General features: G+C 38.3%; 1 protein-coding gene across 1 annotated transcript in view; it reads left to right on the forward strand.

Moving 5' to 3' along the window:
* Positions 1 to 337: 337 nt before the first annotated feature.
* Positions 338 to 16,525, forward strand: part of Immp1l (inner mitochondrial membrane peptidase subunit 1) — a 36,984-nt gene continuing 20,796 nt past the window's right edge. The window contains exons 1-4 of the mRNA XM_051144290.1: positions 338 to 426; positions 5,864 to 6,003; positions 8,037 to 8,125; positions 12,109 to 12,235. Of these exons, the coding sequence (XP_051000247.1) occupies positions 5,899 to 6,003; positions 8,037 to 8,125; positions 12,109 to 12,235 (321 nt within the window). The 5' untranslated portion in view covers positions 338 to 426; positions 5,864 to 5,898. The remainder of the gene's footprint in view (positions 427 to 5,863; positions 6,004 to 8,036; positions 8,126 to 12,108; positions 12,236 to 16,525) is intronic.

Raw genomic sequence — 16,525 nt, forward strand, 5'->3', positions numbered from 1 at the left:
GTGAACCTTCCGATATCCATTCCACGGGACAGGTCCTTAGGTGTCTCTCTGGCCTGCGTGCTGGTCCGGCCTGTTCGCTGCTCCACACACGCTCAAGCCTGGGTTGAACTTGTTGTTCTCTCCTCCCCACCTGCCTGAGTCACATGGGAAGGGCGGTCTCCTTCTCCCGTTGAGGGTCAATTAGAAAAACAATAGCCCAGTTGGGGTTCCCAGGTCTGCTTCCTGAATTCCAGGCCCAGGATGGCTCCACTCAGTCTGTCACAAGGTATTCATGGGGTGCCCCAAGGGTAAAGCCCGCTAAGACTGCTTCTACTGGTGACAAAGCTTAATCTTTCCCACAGCCTTGAAGGCATAAGCTTGTAATCCCAGCTACTTGGGAAGTCGAAGCAATAAATTTGCAGAGTCAAGGCCTGCCTCGGCTACACGGTGAGTCTGAGCCAGCCAGCCTCAACACATTAGTAAGAGTGTGCTTTACAATCAAAGAATCTAAAGTGCCTGGGGCTGTACCTCTATGGTAGGTGCTTTCCTAGCATGCTCAGCACCCTAGGTTCACTTTCAAGTACTCAAGGTCCCCACTTCTACTCTCAGTACAACTAGGATGTGGTTAATTATGAAGGATATGCCAGGGCATAGATGAGCAAGGGGACTGAGGCTGGAGGTGGCCATTAACCTCCTTGAGAATGGGTAACAGTGGCTTTCCAATACTCCTTAGTCAAAGTCTGCCTTAGAGTGACCTGAGAGACTTGCTAATGGAGGACACCGAACCACATTCCCAAAGCATATAGTTATATATCTTGCCTTTACCCCAGTAATTTGAATTTATTTTCAAAAGCTTGCCAGTTGATGCCACAAGCTTTCTGGAGATACATTGGATAATTTCTAGGTTTATGTGTTAGTGTCCTGATACGATAAGTAGATATGGCCCTCTAAAGATCTCCATCTTCTAACCTGTGAGCACTTTATTGTACATGGGGAAAGGAATTTGAAGATAGGACTAGAATAAGGTCATCATACGTTACTGTGAGATGAATATAATTATAAAGGTCTTTGTAAGTGAGTGAGAAGTTAGGGAGGGACCATTGAGTGATGGAGAAATGCAAGACTTTGGGGGTGAAGGAAAAGGACTCTGAACCAAAGCATGCTGGTGACTTTAGAAGCCAGAAAAGGCCAACGACTTTACCTAAAGCATCTGGAAAGGAATGTAGAACCTTGCCAACACCTTGAACTTAACCAGTAAGATTTGCAGCAGAGTTCTGACTGGCAGGCTGTGAGTTCCTATATTGTGTTGTTTTATGTTGCTAGATCTATGATGATTTGTTACAGCAGTCATAGACTAGTAGCAGCACATCTGTAAAGAACAACCAGCTTACTGGTTGGCTTTCTGTCAGGAATTCTTGATCTCGGCTCATGACTTCACTGAGAAAACAAAAACATGTGAGACAATAGCTACCTCACTCTTTTACAAGACTGAAAAGCTGCCAATATCTGAGTCCCTTCTCCAACTTATAGTATGTGACCTGGGTGAAGGAATGGTGTGATTCACAATGGCATATTTTCCCACCCCAATTATAATCAACACAACTCCCCACAGACATGTCCACAGGCACCCCTCACCCTCATCTAGATAGTTCCTCATTGAGAATCCCAAGTGATTCTTGATTATGCCAAGTTGATAGTTAAAACTAACCATCACATGCCCTATTCGCTTCTTTCCTTTAGAATTCTGATGCTACTTTTTTCCTTCATTATCCACTGGTTTTCATGTTTTAGGTCCCAATCTGCTTACTAGTTCACTTTGTCTTCTGTGACTCTGAATCTAATCTTCTTAGTAAACTTTTATAATAAATTATATTGTTTTTTATTTTTCAGACAGAGTCTCACTGTTTAGCAGAGCCTGGTCTTGAACTCAGGATCATCCTGCCTCAGGTTCACAAATGTTGGGATTGTGAGAATGTTTCATGGCATGCTTAAAATCTTTGATCCAGCTACATTTAAAATTATAATAACACAATTATAAAAGTGGGCAAATGGTTTAAATGGCCATTTTTTTCAAAGATAGACAAATGGCCAATAATCATAGGAAAAATATGCTTAACATTATTAACTAAATGAAAATATCACAGTGAGGTATCACTTCATATTTATTAGGATGACATAATAAAAATATGAATATCATTTCTATTGGGAAATATGTGTAGAAATTGAAATGCTTATATATTTCTGGTTTAAAAAAATCTAAAAGATTGCATATGCTTTGAGAAGCAATTTAAGAGTGCTTATGAAGTTCAGCAGAGTATTCCGATTTGGCTGCAATTCCATTTCTGAATTTAAACTGAAAACATGTTTCTGCACAGAATAAGTATGTTAACATTATAGAAACATTGTTGATAATTCACAATAAATGTTCTTCAATTCATGAGTTGATGAGTAAAAATAGTATGGTTTTTACATTGGATTATTTAATGTCTCATTCTTACTGTTGCTGTAGTAAAATACTCTGAAAAACCCAACTTAAGGGTAAAATGGCTTATTGTGGTTTACAGCTGGGGTACTGTCTATCACGGCAGGGGAGCCAGGAACACAGGAGCTTGCAGTAGCTGGAACATCACATCTATAGTTAAGAAGCAGAGTAATGAATGCATGCCATTGCTGCTTAGTCTCTTTGCCCACTGTACAGTTTAGGAGGATCCCCTCTGCGACCATCTGTGTTCATACCTAATACTTTTAGAGAACTATTTTGTATACCTTGTCCAGATTTTGTAGTTGCTTTATTTTTACTGAGAACTTTAGCACTTTGCTTTGCTTTTGTTTTTCGAGACATGGTTTCTCTGAGTAGCCCTGGCTGTCCTGGACTTGTGCAGACTAAGTTGGCCTTGAATGAACTTTAGCCTCTTGTAGGTACTGTCACAGCTGGCACTGAAGTCCTTCTGCTTGACTTCTTTTCTTGTGCAATCATCTTTCTGTCTTACCACTTTTCCTTTCTCTTGCCACTGGTCTTTTGATCCCTCCTCTCTGTCTCTGCAGGAGTATTATTGTTAGCTCTTTTCTTGGTTACTTTTCTATTGTAAAGAGACACCATGACCAAGGCAACTTATAAAAGAAAACCTCTCTCGGGATCATGGTTCCATAGGGTAAGCACATGACAAGGAACATGGCAAGGAACATGGTAGTCATGGCAGTAGAGCAGTAGTTAGAGCTTACATCTTGATCTACAAGCATTAGGTGGGGAGAAGGGGCAGAGAGAGAGAGAGAGAGAGAGAGAGAGAAGCCACATTGCAAAAAAGTAAGTTTTTCCTAAGAGAAGAAGAAGAGGAGGAGGAGGATGAGGAAGAAGAGGAGGAGGAAGAGGACGAGGAAGAGGAGGAGGAGAGAAGAGAGAGAAAAGAGAGAGGAGAGAGTGAGAAAATGAATAATAGTAACTGGAAATGGCATGGGCTTTTGAAACTTCAAAGCAGCCCCTTCCCCAACCTCCAATGCGAAAGACACCTTCACCAACAAGGTCATATCTCTTAATACTTCCCAAACAGTTCCACAAAATGGGGACCAAGCATTTCAAATATATGACTTACAGGCCTTTCTCATTCAAACCTCCACAGCTCCTAAGCTTATAATACTCCTCTTGCCCATAAACTCATCCTGACTTTCCCCTCTCTGTAGCTGTTCTCAACTGTGGTAATTTAGCATTTCAGTCGACATAAAGAAATGTTTGGAAACATTTTGACTTAACACAGATTGGAAAGACAGGGCTATTGGTAGCTAGAGGCCAGGAATTATTTCATAACCAGTAATTCTCAAGATAGATACCCAAAACAAATTATCAATTCCTGGAATTTAATAAAACACAAAACTCTTCTATCCTTCCCTTGAACAAAATCGACTCTTACTTTTTAGCAGCCATCAAATACCTCCAGCCAGGGTTTAGGCTTTGTGTCTACTTCTCATTGCCATGCTGACATTTTGTCTGGACTGAACTGACTTAAGTCTCGTTTTTGTTGTTATAATCTGTGAGTTCATTTGTATTTCATTCCTGGTGTATCTGGAAAACACTCTTTCATGTAGTCATCCACCACCTCTAGATCTTAAAATCTTTGCACCCCCTCTTCTCTGATGATGACTGAGCTTTGGGAAAGGGGTGTGATCTATATCTCGGGCCAAGCACTCTGCAGTCATTCTTTGCACAGTTAGCAGCTCTGTCTCTGTGTTAATCACTATCCTTTGCAAGATAGTATGGATATAGCAACGAGTCCTTAGGAGTCATTTTAATACTATGTCCGTTTAGTGGAATAATAGTACTAGGTTCTCCTCTAGGGCCCATGACCTTTATAGGCACAGACACTTGTCCCAGTATGGGTCCTGTCTTGTAAATGTGGCCTTTAATCTAACCAAGAAGTGGTTAGTTCCTCCTATAGCATTTATAATACTGTTGTGCCATTACTCTAACGCAGTGGCCACCTTTCAGCACCATGAAAGCTAGCCAATGAGAATGGTACAGGTCAAAAAACACCTGATTTTCCCATGTTTTATGGTGTATGTGGGTGGCATCGTCATCAAAAAGGTCTCACTGTGAACATCTGGAAGGTAACCAGGAGTAACGGCAACAACCTATAATATTTGGGGGTCGCTGTGACCCCATTGGCCAACAATTGCTTGAGAAATAAATCATTCTTGGCACTAGAGTTTGTATTTGTTATGGCTAAACTTTTTCAGAGTAAATGTATATAATATCTCCATGTCCATATCTGTATCCCTCTTACACATTTTAAGTTTTCTTTCTTTTCTTTTTCTTTCTTTCTTTCTTTCTTTCTTTCTTTCTTTCTTTCTTTCTAAAATGATATTTAACATGAATTGTAATGGTTCAATCATGTTACAGGTAAGACTCTTGGAGCACATCTTGAACTTTTAAATATGTTTTTGGCTAGTTACATGCAAGTGGAAGGAATGTATTTATTCCTGAAATAAACAAACAAAAAACAACAAAATCAACACAAAACTATGTTGCTAGAGTTCTCTTTCTATTTCTTAGTTCTTTCTGCCTATAACTTGGCTATGGGTGCTATTGTTGATAGAAAACAGATCTTTATTTAAGCTACTACTTTAGTTTTCTGTTGTTTACTGAAGAATATAATCTTCATTGAAATAGGAGTTAAATTTCCAGCTCCTTGTTTTTTCTTTTATTTGTTTTTTGACAAAACTATTAACACAAAGGAGAGCTCTTATCATAATGGAGTAAGAGGTTTAGAGGTACCTTATTCTGTATCAAATATAAGTGGATGAGGCTCATGAAAGGTTGAGGGTGCCTCAAACTAAACGTCCCTGTTCGTAAGCAATTATAGGAACTCTGGGGGGTGATTTTTATATTTGGGGATTATAATATATCATTTCTCTTTCTAAGCCCTCTCTTCTGCCCCTCCTTATTCTTTTTCAAATTCATGGCCTCTGCTTTCATTAATTGTTGTTAAGCGTGTGTGTGTGTGTGTGTGTGTGTGTGTGTGTGTATGTGTGGTGTGTGTGTGTGTGTGTGTGTGTGTGTGTGTGTGTGTGTTTGGGTAAGGAATGGGGAGGGGGATTCATTTAAGTGTTAATAATGGTTTTCTGTATGATTCTGAAGGTTTGGAAGTTCCATTGTTTAAAAATTTCAAGGATTTCACGACATGTTTTGGTGTGCTCGTCCTTATCAGGACCTGTTCCTTAGTAAGGAGCTTATAGGGTGGTTTTTGAGCTGCTGGTTATCATGAACTCAGTCACTTAAATGTTCAGTAACAGATGAACAAAACTGATTTGTGTCGTTCTGTGTATAGTGCGATATTTTAAAGTAGAACTCTTTCTGAATTGTTTTAAGAAGTTCTGCTCATGAAACTTTCAGATTCACCATCAGGCTGGCAGAGTCAACTTTGAACTATGCTTCGTGCTGTTCTGGGAAAGGCCATTCGACTTGCTGGCTATACCATTCAGTATGGCTGTATAGCTCATTGCGCTTTTGAATATGTTGGTGGTGTTGTGATGGTAAGTTCCTACATTTAGAATTTTCATTTTAAAATATAGCTTCTTTTTTAATGCAAGGAGACATCAGAGGTTTTTTGTTTGTTTGTTTTTTAAATTTGCTTGAGGTCATTTCATGAAAATTAAAACAAAATCATGTCAGGCTTGGTGGTGCACACCTGTAATCGCAACACTCAAGGAGACAGAGACAGGTTTCTGTGAGCTCAAGGCTATCCTTGTCTACAAAGTGAGTCCAAGACAGCCAAGGCTACACAAAGAAACCCAGTCTCAGGGAAAAAACAAAACATAAAATATTTCTAAATATTGGAGGTGAGTGTAGTGACACATACCTTTAATCTGAAAGTTGAGGCCTTAGACTGTGAGTTCAAGGTGAGACTAGGCTACATACTGAGTTCAAGTCCATCCTGAGGTGCCTAATAAGACTCTGTCACAAGTACCCTCACCCATCCCTCCTTAGCCACAAAACAAATCTTATGTCAAAAAACAGCAGGGCTAGTGAGGTGTCTCAGCGGGTAAGGTGCTTGCCACCCTCTGATGCCCAGGATCTATATGGTGGAAAGAGAACTGATTCATACAAGTTGTCCTCTGACCTCAGCTGATACTCTGTTGAAAGTACATGCATACACACATATGTGTGTGCACTCACTCTCACATGCACACAAACACAGTACAGTAAAGAAATAATAAAAACCAAACAATTAAGCAAAGTGTATGTTTGTATCTGCACCAGAGAAAAATGTTAGAGCCATTGAATCCTTCCTTTTATGTTCTGTATTTAGCAGAGCACAACTAGTCCTCTTGACAAGCTGTTTATAAACAGTGATCATTTGAGTACTGTTGTGCTTTCTAGAATATGGTTGATGCTGGTAACTTCTTCCCTTACATTGTCCATTGCACTTGTGTGAAGAATTCATTCTACTCAAGAGGAAACGCTCAGGCTCAAAAAACAAACTCATTCCAGGCCCCACTGTTAGTAAGTAGGAGAGTTGAATTCAACACAGATTTCTCTGATGCTTAAAACTACTAATAACTACCAAGTTATCACTGAAGCACGTGACTATTCCAATTAGAGCAGTAATACAATATAGCACTGGATTTCCCAACCAGCAGTTTTTCTCAACATCTGTAAACTCAGAATGTTCAAGTCTTTGTTATGTAAATGAAACAATATTGGCCAACTGAACAGCCAGTGGGATTTTTTGGCGGGGCGGGCGGTGTTGTTATTTTTACATTAGTTTTACTTTAAAAGAGTGATATTTATAATAATGATTATTTGAGCTGGGGTAAAGGATATAGATGTATTTAGCTAACACTCCTCCCCTTAAGTCTTGACAAGGACATTGGTACTTCCAGAAATAGTAAACCTAAACTTCATTGTTATTCATTATTTTATTTAAATGTTTATTATTTTGCCTGTTTTGAATAAAAGATTATTTACAGATAAATAATAGAATAGATAAAGACTATGTTCTTTATATTTTTAAGTGGCAATTATTACTGCAGAATTAGGCACATATCAAGATTGTTCTTTTAAGACATATAGATACGAATGTCTTTAGGTCCATCTCACTGTATTTTTCAGTAAAGAATGTAAGCTGCAGCCCTGTCATAATGAGTAAGAATTTTCCTGGGAGAGGGAATGTCAGTTCTCAGAGAATGAACAGTGAAATGTTGCTTTAAAGGCCACAATGGGCACTAAGTGATATTTGAGAAAACCAAGGAAGTCCATCATTCATGCCACAAGAATGTATCAGGCACAGACACTGCTCAGTACTCCCCTTGGTAGTGGAGATTTACATAATGGGAGACTGAGACAAGGTGCCTGTGCTCCTTGTGGAGTTCAGTATTCTGTAGGGTGGCCAAAAATTACAAGTAGAGATGTTACTTTGTTCGTGTCTTATAAAGTATCATCAACAATTATAATATGGTCTGTTTCTAGGAAGAACATTTACCCAATTTTCTTTCTCTTAAGCCCATGCAAAAGATTTTTGTATATTTAAAGAGATTTGAGCTTAGAAGATTGCATTTCTTTTCAGTGTTCTGGACCATCAATGGAACCCACAATTCAAAATTCAGATATTGTCTTTGCAGAAAATCTAAGCCGACATTTTTATGGCATCCAAAGGTAAATTTCTATTATGGATATACCTACAGTGAAAGGTATATAAACTCTATGTTTTTTTTTTGTAATTTCTAACTTTGTGTTAAAAAATCTTCTATATGTAGACAAAAGTCTTGAATATTTCCTGTTTCTTTGAGAACATTTTCATAGTCAACATGTACAGTGTCTGTGGCCACTGCGTCTCTTCACTTACCATCCAGGACAGTCAACAGTCCTTATTAAGACATATGTGAGAGCCTCATTCTCTTTATAGGCTCCTAAAATGCTTTATGTCAGTAGCAAGAGCCTCATGGGCTGTATGCTCACCACATCAGTGTTCTAGTTAGCACTGATGACTGTCTTGCTTATTCTTTGTACAGAGACATAACTACTCCGTTATCTGTAGGTTTGGCTTTGTGTGTGCCTGAGAATGAGGAATTTGGTCCAATCTGGTTTTTCAGATTGATCGATTAATTATTAAGTTGAGTAACTACTTGGTAAGTACTGTTTGTTACTAAATTTTTCAAAATTGTATACCACACAGTGGCTCAGGATCTTGTGAGATTGACTACCTATTGAATGGATGTCATAGTTAGCTTAGTATATTTTCTAAACTGTGCCTCTCTAAAATTTTTTTATAGAATTGGAAAAAAAATAATTTCAAGAAACATACTTGTAGATTTGGGGATTGTAAATTAAAACTTAAATAGCAGGCTTAGTTATCTCATTTGCTTTTTGACTTTTGCCAAAGTAGCCAGTGATTTACCCTCACTGTAGCATGCTGGCAAGCTGCTGCTGTGTGCCAGAGACATAGGAACCCTGAAATGTACATAACAGTGTGCTGGATCAGCTGATAGTTTCTGAATAAATAGCTTAGTGTTACTTTATTAAAAGTACTTTTTGCAATCAAGTGAGTAATAGAAATAAGTACATTCAGGAAATGAAGGTTCTTTGAAGATTTCATTTTGTGCTCTGTTCATTCAGAGGTCTCATTACTGTGTTAATTTAGGAGTCTTATTAGTGTGTGGAGGATGCTGGAATCTGGTCTTTATAAAACATGACAAAATAACTTTCAGAACCAAGGCGGGCCGTGCTGATACTGCAACTTTAAAATATTACTCCCCCTATTATTTTTATTGCAGCTTACGACCGAGATTCTAATGGAAGGAATTTCTGACCCTTATTGCTGCCTGCTTATTTATAAGGGAGACCAGACTATTGTTTTGTGCAAGAATAAAAGTCTGCACATGTGGTATCTGTAGTACACAGGACCTTTGTCCATTAGCTGCAGGGATTCCTTATCCTTGAGATAATCAGTCTCCCATTAGTAATTCTTACAGCAAATAGCTAACAGGTATCTACATTATAAAGGCATGTTATACATTACAGCAATGATACAATGAGTGACACATTGACATTGGAACAATTCACCATCTAGTAGGCAGAAAGGATGCTTATGACTATATTTTCAATTTAATAATTTGTTTTAGGAATTTTGAGATAGATTAGTCCATGCTAACCTGAATGTTACTATCTAGTCTAGGCTGGCTTCACACTGTAGTGATCCTCTTGTCTCAGCCTCCCAATGGCTGGGAGTCACAAAGCACCACACCCAACAATAAGTATAATGGGAAAGGAAATTGTAAGTAATGGGTCTGTTATTAAGTGAGCTTTAAAACTTCCCTTAAAGGAGGCGAGAGTCCAAGAGCATGTGTTTTGATTTATCTATGTATGTAGCTAGACCAGTACACATATATTAATGGTTTCAGTTAGCGTTGATCTCTGTAAAATCAACCTGACTAAATTATGACTTAAGTGTTGCTTGTTAGGTGCTGGCTTTAAGGGTTATATTGTTGTATCAAGTAACATAAACTGCATAAAACACAAGTACCCATGAAAATGATTTTCCCAACACATACTAGATAGGTTTTCATAGACTATAAGTCTTTGCAGAGTTTTTCATGTGAACACTTCTACTAACACTTCAAAAGAAAACAGTGCTTTCCTGCCCCAGCTATTAAATTGAATGGCTTACTGCCACTCAATTAGAAAGAAAAGCCTCGTGATGTGGTTGTTGTCGATACTATTTCTGTATTGCCTATAAAATTCTGATTAAATGGCGTCCTTTATTCTTTTACATAAAAATCTGCCTTATGAATTGTTCCTTGATTTAGCTATTAGGGAAAATTTTTGTCTTACCTTTTCAAGCCTAATTGTATTAACAGTAACTAATTAGTCTCATCATTTGTCCTTTTCTTGTTCCTGGGGACCAAATCTGGGGCCTCCTGTATGCCAGACAAGCTTCTCTGTCATTGATCAATATCCATAGCCCTCTCAAATTGAGGTGGCGGCTACCCAAATGCTCAGAAGGTGTTGAGTACTCAGGGTGCAGCGGTAATGAAGGTTCTGTATTCTTTCTTCAATGTTGCTCTGTTAGGATAGAATCTTATCTTTTAGCCCAGATTTGCCTTCAGCTTACTGCATAGCCCAAATGCTGGGATAACAGGCATCCTTAGCCTTGGCTAGCCCAATGATTAGGTTTCTGAATTATCAACTTCCTTTTATTATTATGGATTTTATGTTATTTGACACGTGTATCTTTTATAAATAACATCAAAATATAAATTAAATTGTAATTGCAGTTAATAGATATTTTAAATAATGAAAATGTTAATACAGTTCCTACATTCTGCTTGACTGGGATATCATTCAGCTCAGTTCTGCTCCTCACCCCTCCCCTGTGTGTGATAGGTGTGCAGGTGGGGGTGTTTAAACATATTTTCACTGTGTAGCTCTGATGGGCTTTGAATTTGCTTTGTAGTTTACACTAGCCTCCAGATTATAGTTCTTTCCTGCTTGAGTTTTGGGATTACAGGCATAAATCACCATAAAACCTCTCTTTTTTTTCTCTTATCATGTAGAATGTTTCCTCCTACATGACTCAGTCCTTCTATATGTAACACGAATCATATTACATACTTGACACCATATCCAATTTTATAGTACGTGTTTGCTTAGCTTTTTGCTGCTCCTCTTTTCCTCTTTGGGATAACCAGTCAGTTGCTTACTGGGCTGGGCTTGGGCTGGAGAGAGGGAAGCTTAGTCAGGGCATGTGGGTGCAGTGCTAGGTTTGGTCGGCAGTGAGTGCACAGGCAAAGAATACATACCTGCACAGGAACAGCTTCAGCGAACTGGTCCAGTCTGGGGGAGGGGCGGCGGTTCTTTATGTTCCTGGGAAGGTGGGCAGGGTCTCTCTAGCAAGGTTTGTGTGGCCAGTACAATTGACCAGAACAGGGGATGTTGAAAGATAGTTCATCTGCATCCTTAGAGGCTGGAGGGTCTGAGGGCAAAAACCAAAAACCAAAACAAAAAACTTTATAAGGTCAAGCAAGGAGTGAGTCCTGATAACTGTCAGGGCAGTAAACTCTTACTGGGGCTGCTAATTATTTTCTGGTGCGAGGCCGGGAGATGGGAGGGAACCAATGGTTGCCATCCTCATGAGTTTTCATGGGTTGAAATTTTCCTCAGCCCTTCCCCCATTAATCTCGAGCCATTATAGTTCCACAGCTTTTAGTGTTTTGTTTGGTTGTGTCGATTTTTTCCCCCTCAAATGTAAGTGTGTACTATAAATTATGACTTAAATGAATTATAAAACTTAAATATTGTTATTCTTTAATTTTTGAATTTTGGGGAATAGATGATGTTTCTTCATTTTTAGTGATCTAGAATTGGATGCAGAAATAATATGCAGTGGATATAATTCTCATGAGACTATTAGAAATTATCAATAATTTTATGTGGAGTTTTCATGACTTTAATTGTGTTCTGACCCTAAATATAAGTGATAATGGTTTCTAAACATGATAAGTGTATGTCAGGTCAATATAGGATAGGATAAAGGATGTGTCTTTCTGTAGGTTACCTTCTAAAATTATTAAAGCAGCCCTATGTATGTGGATATGCTTGGAAATAATACTGATACTTCTTTTTCTTTTTTCCCCCTTTAGAGGTGACATTGTAATTGCAAAAAGCCCAAGTGATCCAAAATCAAATATTTGTAAAAGAGTAATTGGTTTGGAAGGAGACAAAATCCTCACCACTAGTCCATCTGATATCTTTAAGAACCATAGTTACGTAAGTAATATTTCAGTTATGTCATTTTATTGCTATCATGGTTGATTAAAACTAACTGAATACACTGAGAAAACAAAATGATCTTTCAAAGTGTTTGTGTTGGGCTGGAGAGATGGCAGCAGTTAAGGACACATAATGGTCTTCCAGAGGACCCAAATTTGAGCCCCAGCATCCAAATCAGGTGACTTATAACCACCTATAACTCTAGCTTCAAAAACTTTCAATACCTCTGGACCCTTTAGTCACAAGCATTCGCGTTTACATATTCACACACAGACAAGCACTCATACACATAGCACATAATTAAAAATAATAACATTTTAATGTTTGTATGAGCATATATTAATTATGTAGTTTACAGTGGGTTTCGCTGTGGCCTCTTCATACATGTATATGGCGTACTTTGATTATATTCATCCCCATTACTCCTGCCATTCTGGCTAATCTACTTTTTCTTGCCAGTGAGTTTCCCTTCTACTTTCCTGTTTGGTTTTGGTTGCTGCTTTGTTTAATTTTTGTTGTTTGTATGGTGATGTAATGAATTTCCTAGGGGTTGCTTATAAGGCCACAGATGGGTGTGAAGTTATTTGTTCCACCAGTGGCTACTAGAGAAATATCTCCTCCTATCACCATTCCATGAACCATCAACTGCCAACAGCTCTTTAGAAAAGATTGCATCTTTTGATACCCTACCCACTTCATGACAGGATTTCTATCAGTGGACCCAATTTTGAACAGGACTCATCAGGTGGTCATAGCTTTTGTGAGTTCAAGAGTGAATAGGCATTTGGAGTTCAGAAAATAATGTTCCATAGCACTCTACCCCATTCTCTGGCTCTTACATTCTTGCTGCCCTCTATTTCATGATGTTTCCTGAGCCTTGGAGGGAATCAGTACATGTCTCATTTATGGTTGAACATTTTTAACGTTCACTTATCCTCAGTGCTTTGACCAGCTGTGACTCTCCAGTAACTAGTCACTACTGCGAGAAGAAGCGTCTCTGATTAGAGCTGATGGTACTATTTTATGGGCATGTGTCAGTTAGGGCTTCTCCTGATACGATAAAAATGCCATGAGCAAAAGAACTTGGCAAAAAGGTTTTATTTTAGCTTACAACTCTGAAGACACACTCCATTGTTGAGGGAAGTCCTAGCAGGAACTTAGTGACAGCAACTGAAGCAGAGCACATGAAAGAACACTATGTACTGGCTTCCTCCTCATGACTTGCCCACCTTGCATTCATATATAACTTAAGACAACCTGCCCAGGCTTGGCAACCCCCACAGTGGACTGGATATAAGTCAATCAAGAAAATGCCCAGTGAGTATTATGGAGGCATTATCCCCCAATTGAATGTTCTCTACATAAAATTAACCAGCATTGGGCATAGGAATAAAAATTTGGAGGGCAAACAAACAAAAATCTTATGAATAATTTTGATAGGCATATATCCCTTAGTATTAACAGCTGTAGTTTCCCCGCCATGACCTATAACCTTTCAAGTCATGGGCTTTTGAGCAGATTGACAGTACCAGAAGTGAAATCCATCCTGTGGAGCAGACCTCATATCCAGTTAAAAAGCAGTTGGTTGCCTCCGTAACAGATTTGCCAGTGGGTACATGTTGCTTGGCTAGTCAGTATTGCAGAGGAAATGAATCTTTGTCTATATTTTTTAATTTAAGAAAAAAAATTTCATCAAGTAGAGTTTAAGTATATAAAAAACAGCCTATGATAAAAATTCACATATTTTAGTTATTTTTAAAGTCTTACAGAATCATCTCAATTTGAAGAGAAACTATATATTTACATAGTATAATAATATCTTTTGTGAGATATTCATTACAGAAGAAATAGTAATAATTTCATACAGAAGGAAACCTGTTAGACACTACCTTCACTAGTGGTCAGGGTTATTATCCTTCATTTATACCAAGACATACTAGTATAATGTAGATTAAAACACAAAAAAGGGCATATGACTTTTATGATACTATTATCAAACAGTAACAAAGCAACTTAATTCTAATCAAGAAAAAACATCAAAATGTGTGCATTGAGATCATTCTAGGATACAATTGACTAGTGCATTTAAAAACCAGTCATCACTCGGTGTGGTGGATGTGTGTGACCTCAGCACTGGAGAGTCTGAACAAGAGGAACTCCAGTGGGAGTTCAAGGTGACCCTGAACTACATAGCAGGACCCTGCTTCGTAATAATCAGAAGGGTTGTAACAGAGGTCAAGGCCATAGAAAACCAAGAACAACCGAGGACCTTTCCTAGATAAGAGGGAGGTAAGGAGCAGTATGATGTCCTTTGTCTCCTGGGCAACTAAGCTGCCCAGGTTGCCTTCAAGTTTGCAATCTTGCTGACTTAGCCTTCCAGAAAACTAAGATTACAGGCATGAACCATGTGTAAGCAGTATGGATTCTTGCTTTAGAAAGTTCTAACTTTTATTAGTTAACAAATGTAGTGAAATCAAATGAAGCCTTAGTCTAGTTAACCCTTAAACATTTAGAATAAAAACTGCATATAGTCACCTTATCTCTTCATTCAGAGGCGTATTGAAGGAGGAGAACTGAAGAATAACAGGCAGATGTGCTGTGTTGCTGCTTCCTCCAGTCACACGGCTGTTACCACACAGCTTATGGGGAACATATGCTGGCCCTTCTTTACTCAGCATACATGCTGCTTGATAACTAGAGCTCAATTTTCTACTTTATCTTTTGTGTGTTGCTATCAAATTACACAATTGTCATGTCTTTTAACCAACTGTACCTCTATTCATCCCTAAAATAAGCTAATAATTGAAGTTGATCTTCATCATTGTTCTTTCATTTTGAACCATGATAGTTTGATTACTCTATTAAGAAGGTTTGCCCAATAGTCTATTAGTCCATTATTTACCATTGATAATGGAGTCTGGTTCAGCTGTGTAAATGATTTTTGACATATATTGCTATAGATCTAGACACAGAGTAATTGTTAGCTGATAGTGATGATGTGAAGATGATAGCCTGGTGTCAGGTAATTTGGTTTTCTACTGTGGCTTTCTTTATGAACATTGTATCCTTTTATTCTTCAAAATTGTCAGTATGTCATATGCTTTCATCCTCACATGACTATTCACATACCGTGAGGTATTCTAGTGACATCTAAGTTGTTTTAGCAAAAAGAGTCTACTTCAGAGCAGAAATAGTTTTGTCAAGAGTCGGAACAAAAAAGGCATCCTTATTATGTACATAAATATCTCAATTTATGTATGCTGGTTTCTTTGTTAAAGTCACTAGGATAGGAATACCGGGGCTAAAAGGTTTACATCAAAATCCTTGCTCTGAGTAATCGGAGAAGACAACCATAGAATTACAAAATGTAAACTTTTTGAATATTCTATTTAAGGAAAATGTTCATCAATTTTTTTTTAATGTCCAATGAATGAGCAAGTTAGATCTTACTGCCATTTTTTCCCCAGTGTTCGACTGACTTTGGTGCTTCTAAGTGCAGGGTGCATGCGTGAAATAATGTTGGTAACATTCTGCACTTACTCAGTATTGATGAAACTTTTTTGAATGGCAAATTTATTAGTCACTACAATTGCAACCCAATTAAGTAGGTAGTAGCAGTATTTGTCTGGTAGGAAAGCTACACAATGGGGAGGTTAAGTAGGTCACCAGACTCAAACACCAGGAGCGCCTCTCCATTTCCCCAGCAGGCCATTACATTTCTCAGAATAGGCTCCACCTACCTATTATTTCAACTCCCATTTCATCAAATTAGTCTTTTTCTTAAACGTATTTGTCTTTGCTATTTTAAAAAAGAAAGCAACCTTTTCTGGTCAGGAATAGTATTAGTTATTCAAGAAAAGATAGGGTTTTATTTGGGTTTAGGATTTATTTTTATTTGTGTCTGTGTCTGATTGTGTGCTGTGTGTGTAAGGGTTTCTGAGAGTGCCAGAAGAGGGAGTTGGGTCCCTTGGCCTTAGAGTTACAGGTGCTTGTGAATTGCTTGCTGTGAGTGCTGGGAACCAAGCTAGGTCCTCTTTAAGAGCAGTAAGTACTCTTATCACTGGGCCATCTTTCTAGCCCCAGAACCTCTTTTTTAAATTCCAGAATCTGTGTCTGTTTATTTAATATCTCCAAATAAATAGATAGTGGTCATCTCAAACTGAGTATTTTCAAAACTAAAATTCTTATTTTCTTGGCCCAGTAGGTGCCTCTCTCTACGCCTCAGCTATAGTCAACCAATTTCATTTTTCTGCTTGTGTGGGCCTCGTCTTCAAGTCTTCCTCTTTC

Source organism: Acomys russatus, chromosome 4 (assembly GCF_903995435.1).
Source record: "Acomys russatus chromosome 4, mAcoRus1.1, whole genome shotgun sequence".
In the NCBI taxonomy this organism is placed as follows: Eukaryota; Metazoa; Chordata; class Mammalia; order Rodentia; family Muridae; genus Acomys; species Acomys russatus.